Source organism: Melanerpes formicivorus, unplaced genomic scaffold, assembly GCF_026170545.1.
Source record: "Melanerpes formicivorus ecotype bairdi unplaced genomic scaffold, bMelFor1.0.p_v2 SCAF_15, whole genome shotgun sequence".
NCBI lineage: Eukaryota > Metazoa > Chordata > Aves > Piciformes > Picidae > Melanerpes > Melanerpes formicivorus.
In genome coordinates this window covers 15,721,567-15,739,968 of record NW_027142367.1, presented here as the reverse complement: position 1 = coordinate 15,739,968, position 18,402 = coordinate 15,721,567, and the positions used below count along the sequence as shown (strand labels likewise).

Here is an 18,402-nt window from a genome sequence, read left to right as displayed (position 1 = left end):
TAAATCATCAGTGGTACACAAAACTTGCATAGATTCATAGAATGGTTTGGTTTGGAAGAGACCTTGAAGATCATCTAGTTCCAACCTCCCTGCCATGGACAGCGACACATTCCATCAGCCCAGGTTGCTCAAGGCTTCATCCAACCTTGCCTTGAACATCTACAGGGAGGGTGACTTCCCTGGGCAACCTGTTCCAGCGTCTCATCACCCTCACTGGAAAGAATTTCTTTCTGATATCCAGGCCGAATCTACCCTCATTTCTACGTGCTGCTCTTCTCAGTTTGTCTTCACTCATTGATAAAAGTGTTTCAAAAACCTGGACACAGTTAACCTGCTGCCAGTCTTGGCTACCTGACAGGCTGTAAGAAGCCAAATGTAATGCAAGATGAATAGTGACAAAGAATGGAGAACAGATTGGGTGTTTCAAGGACTGGAGCAGTAAATGATCCTGTTATTCATTGAACTCTCCCTAGGCTCAGCCAGTTGAACATCACCTGTCAATACTCCCCATGCAATAGAGAAATTAATGTCAGGATTATTGTGCTGTCACTAAACTTGTGCTGCTCTCAGGCGCGGTCAGCAACTGCACAAGTCATGTAGTTCCACAGGGTGATACATATTTCAGTCTGCAGAAGAGAAGGCTCCGAGGTGACCTCATTGTGGCCTTCCAGTATCTGAAGGGGGCCTACAGGAAGACAGGGGAAGGACTTCTCAGGATGTCAGGTAGTGATAGGACTAGGGGGAATGGAATGAAGCTGGAGGTGGGGAGATTCAGGCTGGATGTGAGGAGGAGGTTCTTCCCCATGAGAGTGGTGAAACCCTGGAATGGGTTGTCCAGGGAGGTGGTCGAGGCTCCGGCCCTGGAGGTGTTTAAGCCCAGGCTGGATGAGGCTCTGGCCAGGCTGATCTAGTGTGGGGTGTCCCTGCCCATGGCAGGGGGGTTGGAACTAGATGATCCTTGTGGTCCCTTCCAACCCTGAATGATACTATGATACTATGATATTCACAAAGCCCATGAGATCTGACCTACATTGCATGGAGATGAGCAGAAGCCCTTCAGTCTCAGCTGATAGTTGGATTCCACTCCAGTGGCAGTGAACTTGTGGAGAGCAGCTGGGGTATTACACCAGTGCCAAGCACAGCAAGTAGAAACCTGCCCAAGCACTACAGAATCATGGAATGGTTTGGATTGGAAGGGATCTCCAGAGGTCATCCAGTCCAACCCCCCTACAGTCAACAGGGACATCCTCCATTAGATCAGGTTGTCCAGAGTCTTGTCAAACCTAACCTTCAATATATCCAGGGATGGGGCCTCAACTATCTCCATGGGCATCAAGTCCAACCACTGACCTAACCCCACCATGGCCATTAAACCATGTTGCAGAGAGCAATGAGGTCTCCCCTCAGGCTCCCCTTCCGCAGACTAAACAACCCCAGTTCCCTCAGTTGCTCTTCACCAGCCCTGTTCTTCAGGGACTTCACCAGCTTCATTGCCCTTCTCTGGTTAGGCTCCAGCACCTTAGTGGCCTTCTTATAGTGAGACTGCCTCACATTTCACGTGCTACTGTCTTACACTTCTGACTCCTGCATAGTGCAGAGCAGATGATAAGTAAATATTGTTAGCATGGCTGGAATCATACCTGGGATATTGCTAATGCAAGAGCAACCACCTAAGGCTGAGCAAAACAGGAACATAGAATCACAGAATGATAGAATGGTCTGGGTTGGAAGGAGCCCCCAAATGTCATCCAGTCCAACCTCCTTGCTGTCAGCAGGGACATCCTCCACTAGATCAGGTTGCCCAGAGCCTTGTCAAGCCTCACCTTGAATAGCTCCAGAGATGGGGTGCCAATTATCTTCCTGAGCAACCTGTTGCAGTGTTCCACCGGCCTCAAGGTTGAATTTGCTTGCAGCCATCCCCCTTTCTGAACCTAAGGTGGTGTTTTATAACATAATCCCCATGTGTAAGAATGCATTAAAAAAGCATCCTGGAGAGGCTTTAGTTTCTGCATTGTATAACACATGGAGCAATTGGAATGAGGAGGGGTTTCCAGGAGGAAGAAGGCATGGATTTACTCCTGCCTCAGATCATAGTTCATCTACTCTTAGGTAGTATAGAAAGCCAACTGTGCAATTTCTCTGATAAATGCCAAGGCATGGGCATAAAATGTAAGCATCTAGCTAGCTTAGAAATCAGCAAATGAGGAGGAAGAAAGGAATTTCTCTCTGTTTTGCATATTGGTTTAGTACTTCACATCTCTTGCTGGTCATTGCAAATCCATTCCACAGTCTTTCGTGAAAGCAGGTTCTGTATTCATAGATATATCAACACCAGAAGTTTAATTTCAAGAGAAGCCCTCTGTCTGAGATTCTTTTCCAGGCCTTATCACATTCATCTGCCATTTGGTTAATGAAGTTGCATTTCCATTCCCTCTTCTGCAAACTGCTAATAACAACTTAAAATATGAGGCAATTTTACGTGCAAAAATCATCCAGCTTCTCAGATGGGTTGCAGTAGCACTTTAATTTCTGTGTGTGAATGCCTTTTGGCAGTGTATAAGAGGTGAATATGGGATTGTCCCCCTGTACTCAGCACTGCTGAGGCCACACCTAGAGTATTGTGTTCAGTTCTGCAACCCTCACTACAGGCAGGACATTGAGGTGATGGAATGTGTCCAGAGAAGGGCAATGAGGCTCATGAAGGGTCTAGAGCACAAGTCCTCTGAAGAGCATCTGAGGGTTGTTCAGCCTGAAGAAGAGAAGGCTCCAGGGAGACCTAATAGCAGCATGCCAGAAGGCTGCAGAGGGACTGTTCCCAAAGGCCTGTAGTGACAGGGAAAGGGGCAATGGTTTGAAATGAGAGAAGAGCAGATTTAAGATTGGATGTGAGAAACAAGTTCTGCATCATGAGGCTGCTGGAACACTGCCACAGGTTGCCCGGAGAGGTTGTTGAGGCTCCATCCCTGGAGATATTCATAGTGAGTCTAGGCAAACTGATCTAGTGGAGGATGTCCCTGCTTACTTGCAGGGGATTGGACTGGATGCCCTTTGGAGGTCTCCTCCAACCCAAACCATTCTATGAATTATGAAACTGTCCAATACACAATTTAATATCTCCATATTCCTGACATCCTGCAAGTTAGCATCACCAAGACACCTTACCAGGTAAGACAACTGTATGACAGACTTCTAGGGCAGATGTTTTGAGATTCATGTCTTTCTCCTGATCTGTCTAAAACCAGCATTCAGGTGACCTTGCTCCATCTGCCAGATGGAGCTGTGTTCTCCTTGCTCTTGTCTGTCTTCTTAAGTTGCTCAGCTTCTGCAGGCAGCAAGACTTCTTTTTCTGCTCTTTTACTCTGGAGGAGTCCTACACACACTCTCTAAAATGGATGATTCACTATTATCTTGGCTATCTTATTTGACTTTTGTTCCTATGGGAGCAGTTTATATTTCATATAAATTTTAATCCCTTTGAGTAAAACTGTGATAAGGAAAGCACTTAGGAGTGTCTACACTTCAATGGATTTGTCCAGTAAGAGAGAATCATACAGAACTTCTCTACTTTGGTAGATCCACTATGTTAAACATTAGCAAAGGGGGTCCAGACAGGTTTATAGTAGGTGAGCAGCAAGGGCAACTGAATGTGAGCACAGAATGGTTTGGGTTGGAAGGGACTTCCAAAGGGCATCCAGTCCAACCTTCTTGCTTTCAGCAGGGACATCCTCCACTAGATCAGGTTGCTCAGAGCCTTGTCCAGCCTGACCTTCAATATCTCCAAGAATGGAACCTCAACTACCTCCCTGAGAAACCTGTTCCAATGTTCCAACACCCTCATGGTGCTGAACTTATTCCTCACATCCAGTCTAAATCTGCTCTGCTTTCATTTCAAACCTCGTCCTATCACTGCAGGTGTTTGCAAACAGTCCCTCTGCAGCCTTCTTGTAGGCTTGACCTCCCTGCTCCTGCTGGCCACACTGTTCCTGATGCAGGCCAGGATGCCATTGGCCCTCCTGGCTGCCTGCTCATATTCAGCCTGCCATCGACCAGCACCCCCAGGTCCCTCTCTGCCTGGCTGCTCTCCAGCCACTCTGACCCCAGCCTGTAGCACTGCATGGGGTTGTTGTGGCCAATGTGCAGAACCCGGCACTTGGATGTGTTCAATCTCATGCCGTTGGACTCTGCCCATCTGTCCAGCCTGTCGAGGTCCCTCTGCAGAGCCTCTCTACCCTCCAGCAGATCAACTCCTGCCCCCAGCTTGGTGTCATCAGCAAATTTACTGATGATGGACTCAATGCCCTCATCCAGATCATCAATAAAGATGTTAAAGAGCATGGGGCCCAGCACTGATCCCTGGGGCACACCACTAGTGGTGACCACTATGATGAGCACTGTGATGACACCACTATGATGACAGAACTATGATGACACCACTATGATGACCACTTTGTGTCACAGCAGCTCACAATTCTATTGAGAAACCCTCTGAGTCTGATTTCCTAAAATATTTCTTTTAAATGCTGATTAGTTTGAGAGAATGCTTTGCCCTCAGTTACTTGAAAACAGATGGAAAGTAAGGGTATGGTACCTGTTCCATCAACAGCTATGTCCTGACAGTGGGGTAGTCTTGCATTTTTTAGTTGTTCCACCAGAGAATTTTAGAATGGCTGAGATTGGAAGGGACCTCAGAGGTCATCTACTCAAACCTCCCTGCCTCAGGCAGGGACATTATTCAACTAGACTTGAACGCTCAAGGGGCCTCATCCAACCTGGCCTTGAACACCCCCAGGGAGGAGGCATCCACAACCTCCCTGGACAGCCTATTCCAGAGTCTCAACACCCTCCTACTGAAGAACTTCTTCCTCAGAACCATTATAACCCTTTCCCTCAGCTTCAAACTGTTTCCCCTTGTCCTGTCTCTAGACCCCCTCAGGAAAAGTCCCTCTGCAGCCTTCCTGTAGGCTCCCTTCAGGTACTGGAAGGCAGCTCTAAGGTCTTCTCCTCTCCAGGCTGAACAACCCCATCTCCCTCAGTGTATCCTCATAGCAGAAGTGTTCCAGCCCAAATACTAACAGTGTCTGAGCAACAATTTTAACAGTGTAGTTCTGACAGAGAACCACAGGAAAAAATGAGGACTATCTATGAGAAATGAGAGCAAAACCCAAACACTTCTATTTTATAAATGGTAAAGTCAGAAAAAAAGACACATATTTATAGGCAACCAGGAAAAAATCAGGACATAAAAGTCATTGTTAATGAAAAGGGAACTATTTGCCTAGAACAAAAGAATCTGGATGATAAATATTCATCTTGGAATATAACATTTATAACCATGACTCAGACTGAACCTTGCCCTGAAGGTGGATAGAGTTTCAAATATTATGATAAAAAAGGGAGCAATGTATTTCATAGCAACATACATTTGTAGGATGGTTTGAGTTGGAAGATTGTCCAGTTTCAACTCCCCTGCCATGGGCAGGGACACCTTCCACTAGCCCAGGTTGCTCAAGGCCTCATCCAGCCTGGCCTTAAACACTTCCAGGGAGGGGGCATCCATGACCTCCCTGAGCAACCTGTTCCAGTGTCTCACCACTTTCATTTAACATCATGTAATTCCTGCTTTTTCCCTTTTTCTTTGGATCTCAAAATATTGTGGCACATATGGAAGTGCGAACAGGTATCTGACCTCCAATGAATCCTACTCTTCACAGAGAACTAAGGTCCCTTTAGCATGTATATAAAAATAGTTACAAACAGAAAGCAGAAAAGGCAGGGTCCTAAATTTTCCTCTAACAATCCCTGCCACTTTAGCAGAGAGCATCCCTGGAGGCGTTCAAGAGGGGATTGGACGTGGCACTTGGTGCCATGGTCTAGTCATGGGGTCTGTGTTGATAGGTTGGACTCGATGATCCTCGAGGTCCTTTCCAACCTAAGTTATACTGTGATACTGTGATCTCTCACAATACTTTAAACCAGCACCTGAAAGGGCACAAGAAAGCTGAGAAGAGACTTTTTACAAGGACTTATAGTAATAGGGCAAGAGAGAATGGATTGAAGCTTGAGGAGGGAAGATTGAGACTGGAGATTATGTACTCTTGTTGTCTGTAGATATCTGGGTATAACACATAGACTAATAACATTCCCCCCATTGTATTAATATTTTACTGGGACTATAGTCATACAGTTGTGGTTAGTGGTTGAGGTGTAATGTGTGTGATTTTATGGGCAGGTGTCACCTCTACATTTTCCTTGCAGACAAAGGTCTATTTTTATCATTATGATGACCACAATAGTGCAACATAGTTTAGAGTTTCATAGTTTCATTCGGGGTTGGAAGGGACCACAAGGATCATCTAGTTCCAACCCCCCTGCCATGGGCAGGGACACCCCACACTAGATCAGGCTGCCCAGAGCCTCATCCAGCCTGCTCTTAAACACCCCAATTCTTTCCAGTGAGGGTGGTGAGACACTGGAACAGGCTGCCCAGGGAGGCTGTGGATGCCCCCTCCCTGGAGGTGTTCAAGGCCAGGTTGGATGAGGCCTTGAGCAACCTGGGCTAGTGGAAGGTGTCCCAGCCTATGGCAACTAGATAATCTTCATGGTCTCTTCCAACCCAAACCATCCTATGAATCTATGAATCTGATTAATTTATTGCATGCAAAAAGTGGACTTCACCTTCCTCTTTTCTGTACAAAGAATTCATTTGGGAGGCTCTGTGACCCTGGAGCTTCGATCTCCCAAAACTAGCAGTGAAAAGGAGAGTTTGAGTCTGGTTGTTTTCAGAGCTTCTGTAGCCAATTGTATTGTTAGCAATTGCAGCAGGTGTGTGATCACTGATGCTACATCTCAAATCCTCAGTGTTTCACTATAATTTTAATCCAAACCCTCCAGGCTTCTTAGCTGTCAAAGGCTGGAGTGATATGAATTACAGCTAATATCCTACTGACATCTGTCAAACTCTTCAAGCATGGAATATTTTTGCTTGTGATAACTATCGGGAAGAAAAAGCCCAGCTCATAAACTAGTAATTTGGCAGTAGCCCAAAAGCCTTTTCAGTACAAAAATCAACTGAATTTGTGCCTTTTCCAATGACAGCAGAGATGCAATTCTTTTTATTTTTCCAAAGAAAAGAAATCAACAAATGTGAAAAGAAGTTTAAAAGGTAAAATACACACAGAACCAAAGTGAGAAAATCATGTTGCTGAACACACTGACACCAGTAGTCAGTGGTTTGGGGTTTGGTTTTGTTTCTTCAGAATTATAAGAAGGCTTACTTATGATGCCAAGGTGAGTGGTGTGGTTGATAAGTCAGAAGCATGGGTACCACCCAGAGAGACCTGGACATGCTGGAGAGGTGGGCTGAAGAGAACCTCATGAGGTTCAAAAAGGCAAAATTCAAGGTCCTGCACCTAAGTTGGGCCAGTCCTCAATATCAGTCCAGGCTGCAGATGATGAAATTGAGAGCAGCCCTGCAGAAAAGGATTTGGGAGTGCTGGTGGATGAGAAGCTGGACATGAGCCAGCAATGGGCACTTGCAGCCCAGAAGGTCAGTGGCAGCCTGGCCTGCATCAAAAGAAGCATGGCCAGAGATGGAGAGAGGGGACCTTGCCCCTTTGCTCTGCTCTGGGGAGACCTCACCTGCAGTGCTGTGTCCAGCTCTGCAGCCCTTAACACAGGAAGGATATGGACCTGATGGAGTGAGTTAAGAAGAGAGCCACGAAAATCAGGTGGCTGGAACACCTCTGCTATGAGGACAGGCTGAGAGATCTGGGCCTGTTCAGCCTGGAGAAGAGAAGGCTTCAGGGAGACCTAAGAGCAGCTTTCCAGTATGTAAAGGTGGCTACAAGAAGGCTGCAGAAGGAGTGTTTCCAAAGGCCTGTAGTGATAGGACAAGGGACAACAGTTTGAATTTAGAATAGAATAGAATAGAATAGAATAGAATAGAATAGAATAGAATAGAATAGGATAGAAATTAACCAGGTTGGAAAAGACCTTTGAGATCATCAAGTCCGACCTATCACCCAACACCATCTAATCAACTAAACCTTGGCACCAAGTGCCTTGTCCAGTCTCTTCTTAAACACCTCCAGTGATGGTGACTCCACCACCTCCCTGGGCAGCACATTCCAATGGCCAATCACTCTTTCTATGAAGAACTTCTTCCTAACATCCAGTCTAAACCTCCCCTGGCTCAACTTGAGACTGTGTCCTCTTGTTCTGCCACTGGTTGCCTGGGAGAAGAGACCAACCTCCACCTGGCTACAACCTCCCTTCAGGTAGTTGTAGACAGCAAGAAGGTCTCCCCTGAGCCTCCTCTTCTCCAGGCTAAGCAACTCCAGCTCCCTCAGCCTCTCCTCACAGGGCTGTGCTCCAAACCCCTCCCCAGCTTTGTTGCCCTTCTCTGGACACGTTCCAGCAACTCAACATCTTTCCTAAACTGAGAGGCCCAGAACTGGACACAGGACTCAAGGGAAGAAGAGATTTAAATTGGATATTAGGAACAAGTTCTGCACCATGAAGGTGGTGGAACACTGCAACAGGTTACCCAGGGAGGTAGCTATGGAGATATTCAAGGTCAGGCTCGACAAGGCTCTGAGCAAGATTATCTAGTGAAGGATGTCACTGAATAGATGATCTTTGCAGGTCCCTACCAACCCAAACAATTCTGTGACTCTATGAATATAGAAGAAAAATCTGGCTTATGTTAGAAATGTACAAAAGAGGTTTACCAAGGTAACCATTGCAGCAGAAAGTCACTCAAGAAAATAAAATGGTGGAGTGAAGCCAAAAGAATCACATGAACATTAACACCAGCAAAGCTTTCTCAACAGGGTGCAGGGTCCTGCATCTGGGTCGAGGCAATCCCAGGCACAAATCCAGGCTGGGCAGTGACTGGCTGGAAAGCAGCCCTGAGGAGAGAGACTTGGGGGTGCTGGTGGACAAAAAGCTCAACAGGAGCTCTCAGTGTGCACTTGCAGCCTGCAAAGCCAACCAGATCCTGGGTTGCATCAGGAGAAGTGTGGCCAGCAGGTCGAGGGAGGTGATCCTCCCCCTCTACTCAGCACTGGTGAGACCCCACCTGTAGTACTGTGCCCAGTTCTGGAGCCCCTATTACAAGAGGGATGTGGAGGTGCTGGAACATGTCCAGAGAAGGGGCACGAGGATGATCAGAGGGCTGGAGCACCTCTCCTGTGAGGACAGACTGAAGGAGCTTTGGCTGTTCAGTCTGAAGAAGAGAAGGCTCTGAGGTGACCTCATTGTGGCCTTCCAGTGTCTGAAGGGGGCCTACAGGAAGGCTGGGGAAGGACTTCTCAGGATCTCAGGTAGTGATAGGACTAGGGGGAATGGAATGAAGCTGGAGGTGGGGAGATTCAGGCTAGATGTGAGGAGGAGGTTCTTCACCATGAGAGTGGTGAAACCCTGGAAGGGGTTGTCCAGGGAGGTGGTTGAGGCCCCGTCCCTGGAGGTATTTAAGCCCAGGCTGGATGAAGCTCTGGCCAGCCTGACCTAGTGTGGGGTGTCCCTGCCCATGGCAGGGGGGTTGGAACTAGATGATCCTTGTTGTCCCTTCCAACCCTGAATGATACTATGAAACTATGATAAAGCCCTAAACCTGAAGTTTTGAACAGCTGATTGACATTTAGCAACACCCCAAGTCCCTTTTCCCAGGGCTGGAGTAAGAGCAGCTTTAATGGAATGCCGAAGTTGAACCTCATAAAAATAACGAAGATGTTTCTTGATTGCAGTGACTGGAGAACTGCAGTTCCTGCATGCCTGGAAAGAAATAAAAACCTTCCACTCATCTACTGCTCTGCAGAATGGGGCAGTGTCCTGGAGAGCAGCCAGACAAGTATCAGTGTCTTGGGGAATGTCTGCATTTGTTTCCCAGCAGTGGTGCTTTAAGATTTCTCTGTGATCTTGCCCACCCCCTTTTTTCCCATGTTGTATCTCATTCTAGACACAACTCACTGAAATCTCCTTTCAGCCCTGACTTGGTTTCTTTCTCTAGTCTCTGAAGCCACAATTATTTGCAACCTCCCCATCTGTCTTTTATCAATGGTTTTATACATTCATCAAACTTCCTCACCTTCTGCCATTTAAAAATCAAGATGCATATTACACAAACCTATGCTTTTGGGTCCACTGAGCCAAAAAGACCTGGGGGCTTACATCACTTAATATTTTGCTGGCACCACTAAAGGAAAAATAATGCTCCCACATGGCCTTTCTGTGACCTAGAGCAAGCCATAAACCTCCACTTGCTGAAAGCTGGCTATTGCTCAGGCACAATCCTCAGCATGCCAGCTACTTCCATAATAGCACCATAAACTTCTAGCTTGAATCAATATTCATGTCAGCCAGGTTCATTTTCTTGCTGGTCCTGCGCAGTCACCATTGCTCACTACATCATATCAGGTTGCCCAGGGAGGTGGTTGGGCCCCATCCCTGGAGATACTCAAAGTCATGCTCGACAGGGCTCTGGGCAACCTGATCTAGTTGAGGATGCCTCTGCAGTCAGCATCAGTTGGTCGAGATGACCTTTGGATGTCCCTCCCAACCCAGACCATTCAATAATTCTGTGATTCTACAACTTTAGAGGCAATTTCACAGGGCATTTCAGAACTCCTGTCTCTGTGCAGACACTCTGGCTCCTACCACATTATGGACATTAGGCTTCCAGAAAGAAGAGTTCAGAGGTGTCCCTGCCCATAGCAGAGAGGTTGGAGTAGATGATCTCTAAGGTCCATTCCAACCTAAACCATTCTATGATTCTGTGAAGGAGATTTTTGACTGAGTCAAAACTACTTGAGTGGTTCTTTCCCTCTAAAGCCACAAGAAAGAAGTGGGTTTAGTAAAGGTCCTGCTGAGTTAACCAAAGTAGTAGTCTGACACCACCATACACCACAAGGCTGTTAAAAATTGAGGCACTGGCCCATAGAAACTGCTGCCACTAAACATCACTTCAGAGACTCGAGAAGAGGAAGAAAGCATTTGAAACAGCAAGCAGCTCTCTAAATAGTCCTTAAACTTTAGTAAGTTTCACGTAGGAAAGCAAAGGACTTGGGAGATTATAGCAGCAGTAAAATGAAGACAAGTTCCTTGTTGGAAGACAGAGCTCAGCTGTGGAAACAAGCTCCACAATACAGATTTTTTAGAGAATATCTTCCTAGTTCAGAAGCCTGCAAAGATATGGATTTCAAGAGAGTAAGATTTTAATGAAGGAAAGTTATGCATCTACCTCATCTGATGAAAGTGATGCCATTTGAACCATTGAGTTTCACTGTGTTTTAACTTTGATTGTATAGCATGCAATGTTTCTATGATACTATTGAGATACCATTTCAAATTATGCAGTTTCAAATATGCCACCAAGCAAACTTTATCAGTACAAACTTTCATACTCTTCTCTCACAGAATTATAGATTGGTTAGGGTTGGAAGGGACCTTAAAGAACATGTAGTTCCAACTTCCTGCCATAGGTAGGAATACCTTCCACTAACCCAGGTTGCTCAAGGCCTCATTCAACCTGGCCTTGAACACCTCCAGGGAGGGGGTATCCATGACCTCCCTGGGCAACCTGTTCCAGTGGCTCACCACCCTCACTGGAAAGAAGTCCTTCCTAATCTCCAGTCTAAATTTTCCCTCCTCAAGCTTCAATCCATTCCCTCTCATCTTATCACTACAAGCCCTTGTAAAAAGTCCCTTCCTGGCTTTCTTGTAGCCCTTTTCAGGTACTTGAAGGCTGCTCTAAAGCCTCCTTGGAGCCTTCTCTTCTCCAGGCTGAATAGCCCCAACACTCTCAGCCTGTCCCCATAAGGGAGATGCTCCAGCCCTCTGTTCATCTTCATGGCCTCCTCTGAACCCACTCCAGCAGCTCCAGCAGTTTCCAGCAGCTCCACCAGAACTGGAGGCAGTGCTGCAAGTGGGGTCTCAACAGAGCAGAGGGGCAGAATCCCCTCCCTGTGCTGCTGCTCTCCTTGCTTTGGATGCAGCCCAGCACACAGCTACCTGCTGGGCTGCCAGTGACCATTGCTGGCATATGAGGAGTTTGTCATCAACTGACACCTCCCAGTCCTTCTCCTCCAGACTGCTCTTGAGCCACTCCTTGCCCAGCCTCTATTTGTGCTTGGGATTGCCCTGATCCATTTCAAAAGCCATTTCGTTCAGGCAAAATATCCCCCAGGACACAGACATGGGCAACTGCACTTTCAAAGGAGAAAAGATTGCACATTAATAGTGCAGAGCTCAGTGTCTCATGAGTAACTACCTGTCATTATGAACTATGCTGTCCAAGTCTTTTTTTCAGCTGAACTCATCCATTATACCATGTAGCTGCTCAAAACCCAGACTGGTAGACATCCAGCTTTGCAGCATCCTGAGGTTGTAGCTGGTATTTAGCTCTTATTTGCAGTGGCATGCTAATTATTAGTTTAGTAAGTGCCTATAGTAAAACGTGGTATGTTTTGCTCCCTTTTAAAAGTTTAGCTGAAAATCTCCAGTCTTCAGAACATCTGAATGAAGGTAAAGACAAGTAATGAAGAAAGAACTCTCTAACACCCCCCAAGATTTCCCAAAGTGTATTAAAATAAAACTCTACTAAACCCAAAAACCCAAACGAGGGGTTAAGAGGTGGGCTGAGGAGAACCTTACAAGGTTCAATAACACAAAGTGTAAGGTCCTGCACCTAGGTCAGGCTGGGGGATGATGAGATTAAGAGCAGCCCTGCAGAAGAAGTCTTGGGGGTGCTGGTGGATGAGAAGCTGGACATGAGCCAACAGTGCACACCTGCATCCCAGAAAGCAATGGCTCTGGGGCTCCCAACATAAGAGAGACATGGACCTGATGGAGCAGGTTCAGAGGCGGGCCACAAAAGTGACCAGGGGGCTGGAGAACCTCTGCTATGAGGACAGGCTGAAGGAATTGGGACTGTTCAGCCTGGAGAAGAGAAGGCTCTGGGAAGACCTCAGAGCTGCATTTCAATATCTGAAGGGGACCTACAGGAAGGCGTGTGAGGGACTGTTTAGAAAGGCTTGTGGTAATAGGATGAGGGGCAATGGTTTGAAACTGGAGCAGGCTAGATTTAGGTTGGACATCAGGAGGAAGTTCTGCACAATGAGAGTGGTGAAATAGTGGAACAGGTTGTCCAGGGATGTGGTTGAGGCCCTATCCCTGGAGACATTCAAGACCAGACTTGATGGGGCTCTGGGCAGCCAAATCAAGTTGGAGGTGTCCCTGCTGACTGCATGGGGGTTGGACAAGATGACCTTTGAGGGTCCCCTCCAAACTGATGCAATCTGTTAATCTGCAAATCCCCAACTGTGATACTGTAAAATAAGGTTTTCTAGGTGGTGTTTTCAGTTAATTAATCCAAGCAAGACTTTGATGTGCAACTTGCTTTCTTGGAGGCAATGAGGCAGTACCAAGTGCTTACCTGACTCACAGGCAAAGGTCTTTGATGTCTCATCGTGGAAGATGATGGCCACTGCATGTTTCTTTGTCTCACGAGGCAATCGAGTGATGTTTTTGATGTTGTGCAGCTCAGTCACCTTAAAATGAAGAGAAGTATTTTAGGTCAGTCTACAGATAGAACAAAAGAAAATAGCTTTCATAACCACTCAATTGTTACTATGCTTTTCCTCCTGAGGTTATTTACATTGACAAGTTTTTAACTGATAAAACCACAAAAAGAGAGAAAGTCCTGATGGTGCAAAACGCTCCCTAAAATGTACTGCTTTAAGAAGTGAACCTTCTGCTTCCCTAATAAAGTCTTACTTGGAAACACAACAGGACAGCCTTCTGATTATTCTGTAATATGCTTTTCAATTTCTGTATTTGTACAAGTTTGATCAGTTTCAGAATCTGCATCAGACACAGAACCTGATGGAGAGTCAGCAGCTTCGGATTAGTTAAAGGAAGCAATTCAATTATCACGCCAATTAGTGTCACCACGTTTGTAGGGATAGATGCTCATCTGTCTTCGAAGTGCAGTTCCCATCCTCAGAACTACAATTTTGTTTTATTCTCTAAATATTAGAAAAGATTATCAACACAAAAGCACTCTGCTGGCAAATGTACAGCATAAACAATCTATTTCCATTCCCCTCTGATGCAAGGAGATAACTACAATTAAAACAGATGGAAGAAAAACATCTCATTACAACCAGAGCTGGTAGCACAGCCTGCAGGAAACTGCTTAACACTTCACATAATGGAATCATTAAGGTTGGAAAAGACCTTCAAAATCATCAAGTCCAATCCTAACCTAACTACCATTACCACTAAACTATATCCTGAAGCACCACAGCTACAGCTTCTTGAACACCTCCAGGGATGGTGACTCCGCCACTTCCCTGGGCAGCCTGTTCCAACACCTCACCACTCTTGCAGCAAAGAAATTTTTTCTATGTGCAGCCTAAACCTTCCCTGGCACAGCTTCAGGCCATTTCCTCTCATCTAATTGCTGGTTTCTTGGGAGAAGAGACCAACACCAGCCTCACTCCAATCTTCTTTCAGGGAGTTGTAGAGGTCAATAAGATCTCCCCTCAGCCCTCTCTTCTCCAGATTAAACAAACCCAGCTGCCTCAGCCGTTCCTCATATGCCATACCCTCCAAACCCCTCACCAGCCTTGTTGCTCTTCTCTGGACACCCTCCAGCACCTCAATGTCTTTCCTGTCCTGTGACACCTAGAACTGAACCTGATACTCACCCATGAGGGTGGTGGAATACTGGAACAGGTTGCCCAGGGAAAGAGTTGAGGCCCCCTCCCTGGAGTTATTCAGGGTGAGGCTCAACAAGGCTCTGAGCAACCTGATCTAGTGGAGGATGTCCCTGCTCACTGACATGGAGTTGCACTGGATGCTCTTCAGAGGTCCCTTCCAACCTGATTCTATGATCTTTTCAAATTGCACTGTATGTTTCTCTCCACAATCAGAGGAGAAAGACAGAGGCAAGACCAATGGTTCTATGAATGCCTATCTTCCAACTACATGAGAGAAGGGGAAAAGGGGAAGCATTGCCCCCATTTTCAAAAAGGGTACGAAGGAGTAACCAGGGAACTACAGGCCAGTCAGTCTCACCTCTGTGCCCGGAAAGATCATGGAGCAGATCCTCCTGGAGGCACTACTCGCTCAAAAGAATAGTGAAGAGGTGATTGGGAACAGTCAGCATGGCTTTGCCAAGGGCAAATCCTGCCTGACCAACCTGGTGGCCTTCTATGAGCAGGTGACAAAATTAATAGATGAGGGGCGAGCAACTGATGTCGTTTACCTGGACCTGAGCAAAGCCTTTGACACTGTCCCGCACCACATCCTGGTCTCCAAACTGGTGACACATGGGTTTGATGGGTGGACCACTAGATGGATAAGGAACTGGCTTGATGGCCGCACCCAAAGAGTGGCTGTCAATGGCTCCATGTCCCAGTGGAGGCCAGGGACAAGCGGAGTCCCTCAGGGATCAGTCCTGGGACCTGTCTTGTTCAACATCTTTGTGGGTGACATGGACAGTGGCATTGAGTGCACCCTCAGCAAGTTTGCTGATGACACCAAGCTGTGTGGTGCAGCAGACACGCTGGAGGGAAGGGAGGCCATCCAGAGGGACCTTGACAGGCTGGAGAGGTGGGCACAAGCCAACCTCATGAAGTTCAACAAGAGCAAGGGCAGGGTCCTGCAGCTGGGTGGAGGCAATCCCAGGCACAAATCCAGGCTGGGCAGTGACTGGCTGGAGGATAGCCCTGAGGAGAGTGACTTAGGGGTGCTGGTGGACAAAAAGCTCAACATGAGCTCTCAATGTGCACTTGCAGCCCGCAAAGCCAATCAGATCCTGGGCTGCATCAGGAGAAGTGTGGCCAGCAGGTCGAGGGAGGTGATCCTCCCCCTCTGCTCAGCCCTGGTGAGACCCCACCTGGAGTACTGTGTCCAGTTCTGCAGCCCCTATTACAAGAGGGATATGGAGGTGCTGGAAGGTGTCCAGAGAAGGGCCACAAGGATGATCAGAGGGCTGGAGCTCCTCTTCTATGAGGACAGACTGAAGGAGTTGGGGCTGTTCAGTCTGCAGAAGAGAAGGCTCCGAGGTGACCTCATTGTGGCCTTCCAGTATCTGAAGGGGGCCTACAGGAAGGCTGGGGAGGGACTTCTCAGATTCTCACGTAGTGATAGGACTAGGGGGAATGGAATGAAGCTGGAGGTGGGGAGATTCAGGCTGGATGTGAGGAGGAGGTTCTTCACCATGAGAGTGGTGAAGCCCTGGAATGGGCTGTCCAGGGAGGTGGTTGGGGCCCCATCCCTGGAGGTGTTTAAGCCCAGGCTGGATGAGGCTCTGTCCAGCCTGATCTAGTGTGGGGTGTCCCTGCCCATGGCAGGGGGGTTGGAACTAGATGATCCTTGTGGTCCCTTCCAACCCTGACTGATACTATGATACTATGATCCTATGATACTATGAAGTGCAGCTAATCACATTCCAGATTCTGGGTTTAATGCCAACAAAGCTCACTGAACATGAGCAATTAAACAATAAACACCTGAGAGTTTATAATGTTTTGAATGAACGAATAATGAACTTTGCCATGGTAATGAGGCTGTTTTAGCTTAAGAATTTTAAAATGTGGGGCTTAACTCTAAGTGCAGTTTAAAAAACTAAATGACTAAGCCCTTTTAAAGAGGAAAAAAAAATATCAAAGCTCCTGAAAAGACATAAAAAAAATTCTAAAGGAGTTATAATTGTTTGGAAATAATTTAAATAATCTCTTTGCAAACTTAAAGAATGTCTCAAAATGGAACATTTATCAAAAAGAAAAAGCTCCTTTCTTAAGAGTAGTGCATGAGGCATATCTACTTTTTCAAGTAAGAGAAACTATGTATTTGCTCCCTGTGGTATCACAGCTAAGAAAACACAGCTTAGTTCATCAAAAACATTGCTGCTGCTTCCTCACAACAACAATTCCAGAGTGTTCTGGAATTACCCACATCATTGGTAAGCTTGTGCCAGCAAGAAGAAAAGAATAAAACTCTGTGCTACTACACAGTCTTATCTACATTTTCTGCCCCTCAAAAATTAAGGAAACATTCTCATTGTGGGATTATCACAGTATCACAGTATCACAGTATCACTTAGGTTGGAAAGGACCTCGAGGATCATCGAGTCCAAACTATCAACACAGACCCCATGACTAGACCATGGCACCAAGTGCCACGTCCAATCTCCCCTTGAACGCCTCCAGGGACGGTGACTCCACCACCTCCCTGGGCAGCACATTCCAATGACGAATGACTCGCTCGGTGAAGAACTTCCTCCTCACCTCGAGCCTAAACTTCCCTGGCACAGCTTGAGACTGTGTCCTCTTGTTCTGCTGCTGGTTGCCTGGGAGAAGAGACCAACCCCTTCCCGGCTACAACCACCTTTCAGGTAGTTGTAGAGGGCAATGAGGTCTCCCCTGAGTCTCCTCTTCTCCAGGCTAAACAATCCCAGCTCCCTCAGCCTCTCCTCTTAGGGCTTGTGTTCAAGGCCTCTCCCCAGCCTTGTTGCCCTTCTCTGGACACGTTCAAGTGTTTCGATGTCCTTCTTAAACTGAGGGGCCCAGAACTGGACACAGGACTCAAGGTGCGGCCTAACCAAAGCAGAGTCCAGGGGCACAATGACTTCCCTGCTCCTGCTGGCCACGCTATTCCTAATGCAGGCCCTCCTGGCCACCTGGGCACACTGCTGGCTCATATTCAGGCGGCTGTTGATCAGCACCCCCAGGTCCCTCTCTGTTTGGGAGCTCTCCAGCCACTCCGACCCCAGCCTGTAGCTCTGCATGGGATTGCCGTAGCCAAAGTGCAGCACTCGGCACTTGGACTTGTTGAATGCCATCCCATTACTCTGTGCCAAAAATGTTAAATACAGTTCAACCCAAGAGAAGCTTTGAAAATCAGTTTGCTTACTTGCTCCCATTTGTGTCCCTCCAGAACAAACTGAACTTCAACAACAAACACCATTCTGTGACTCTGTGAGCTATCAGTACTGTTTGGCCAGTAGGTAAGCAGTGAATTTATATACAAAGATAAGAAGGCCTCTGCTGAGGAGAGTCAAATCTGCCCTTGGTGGTGCAAATCTCAGACAGTGAATGTCTGCAAGTGTCACAGTCCAGCCACAGGGCTTACCATAAAAGTGAATGTTTTGAGCAAGTTTTAGTCAATTCTTTGTTACAGCAATTTCATAAAATAAAGCTTTTCTTCAGCCTTGGGAAAAGAAGGCTCAGAGCAGACCTTATTACCAGCACATAAAGGGTGGCTACCCAGAGGATGTAGGCTCACTTTTTTTCAAGGAATCACATGGAGAAGACAGGGGGAAAGGATATAAGTTATTGCTGGGGAGATTCCCATTGGAATCCAAAAGAAACAGTTTCACCATGAGAAGAGTTGGGC

The 18,402-nt window shown here is 46.8% G+C and overlaps 1 protein-coding gene across 1 annotated transcript in view; it reads right to left on the bottom strand.

The window, feature by feature from the left end:
• The window catches only part of DOK6 (docking protein 6), a 276,783-nt gene that overhangs the window by 123,348 nt on the left and 135,033 nt on the right, over positions 1-18,402 (bottom strand). The window contains exon 3 of the mRNA XM_068147758.1: positions 13,433-13,547. Coding sequence (XP_068003859.1) covers positions 13,433-13,547 — 115 coding nt within the window. The remainder of the gene's footprint in view (positions 1-13,432; positions 13,548-18,402) is intronic.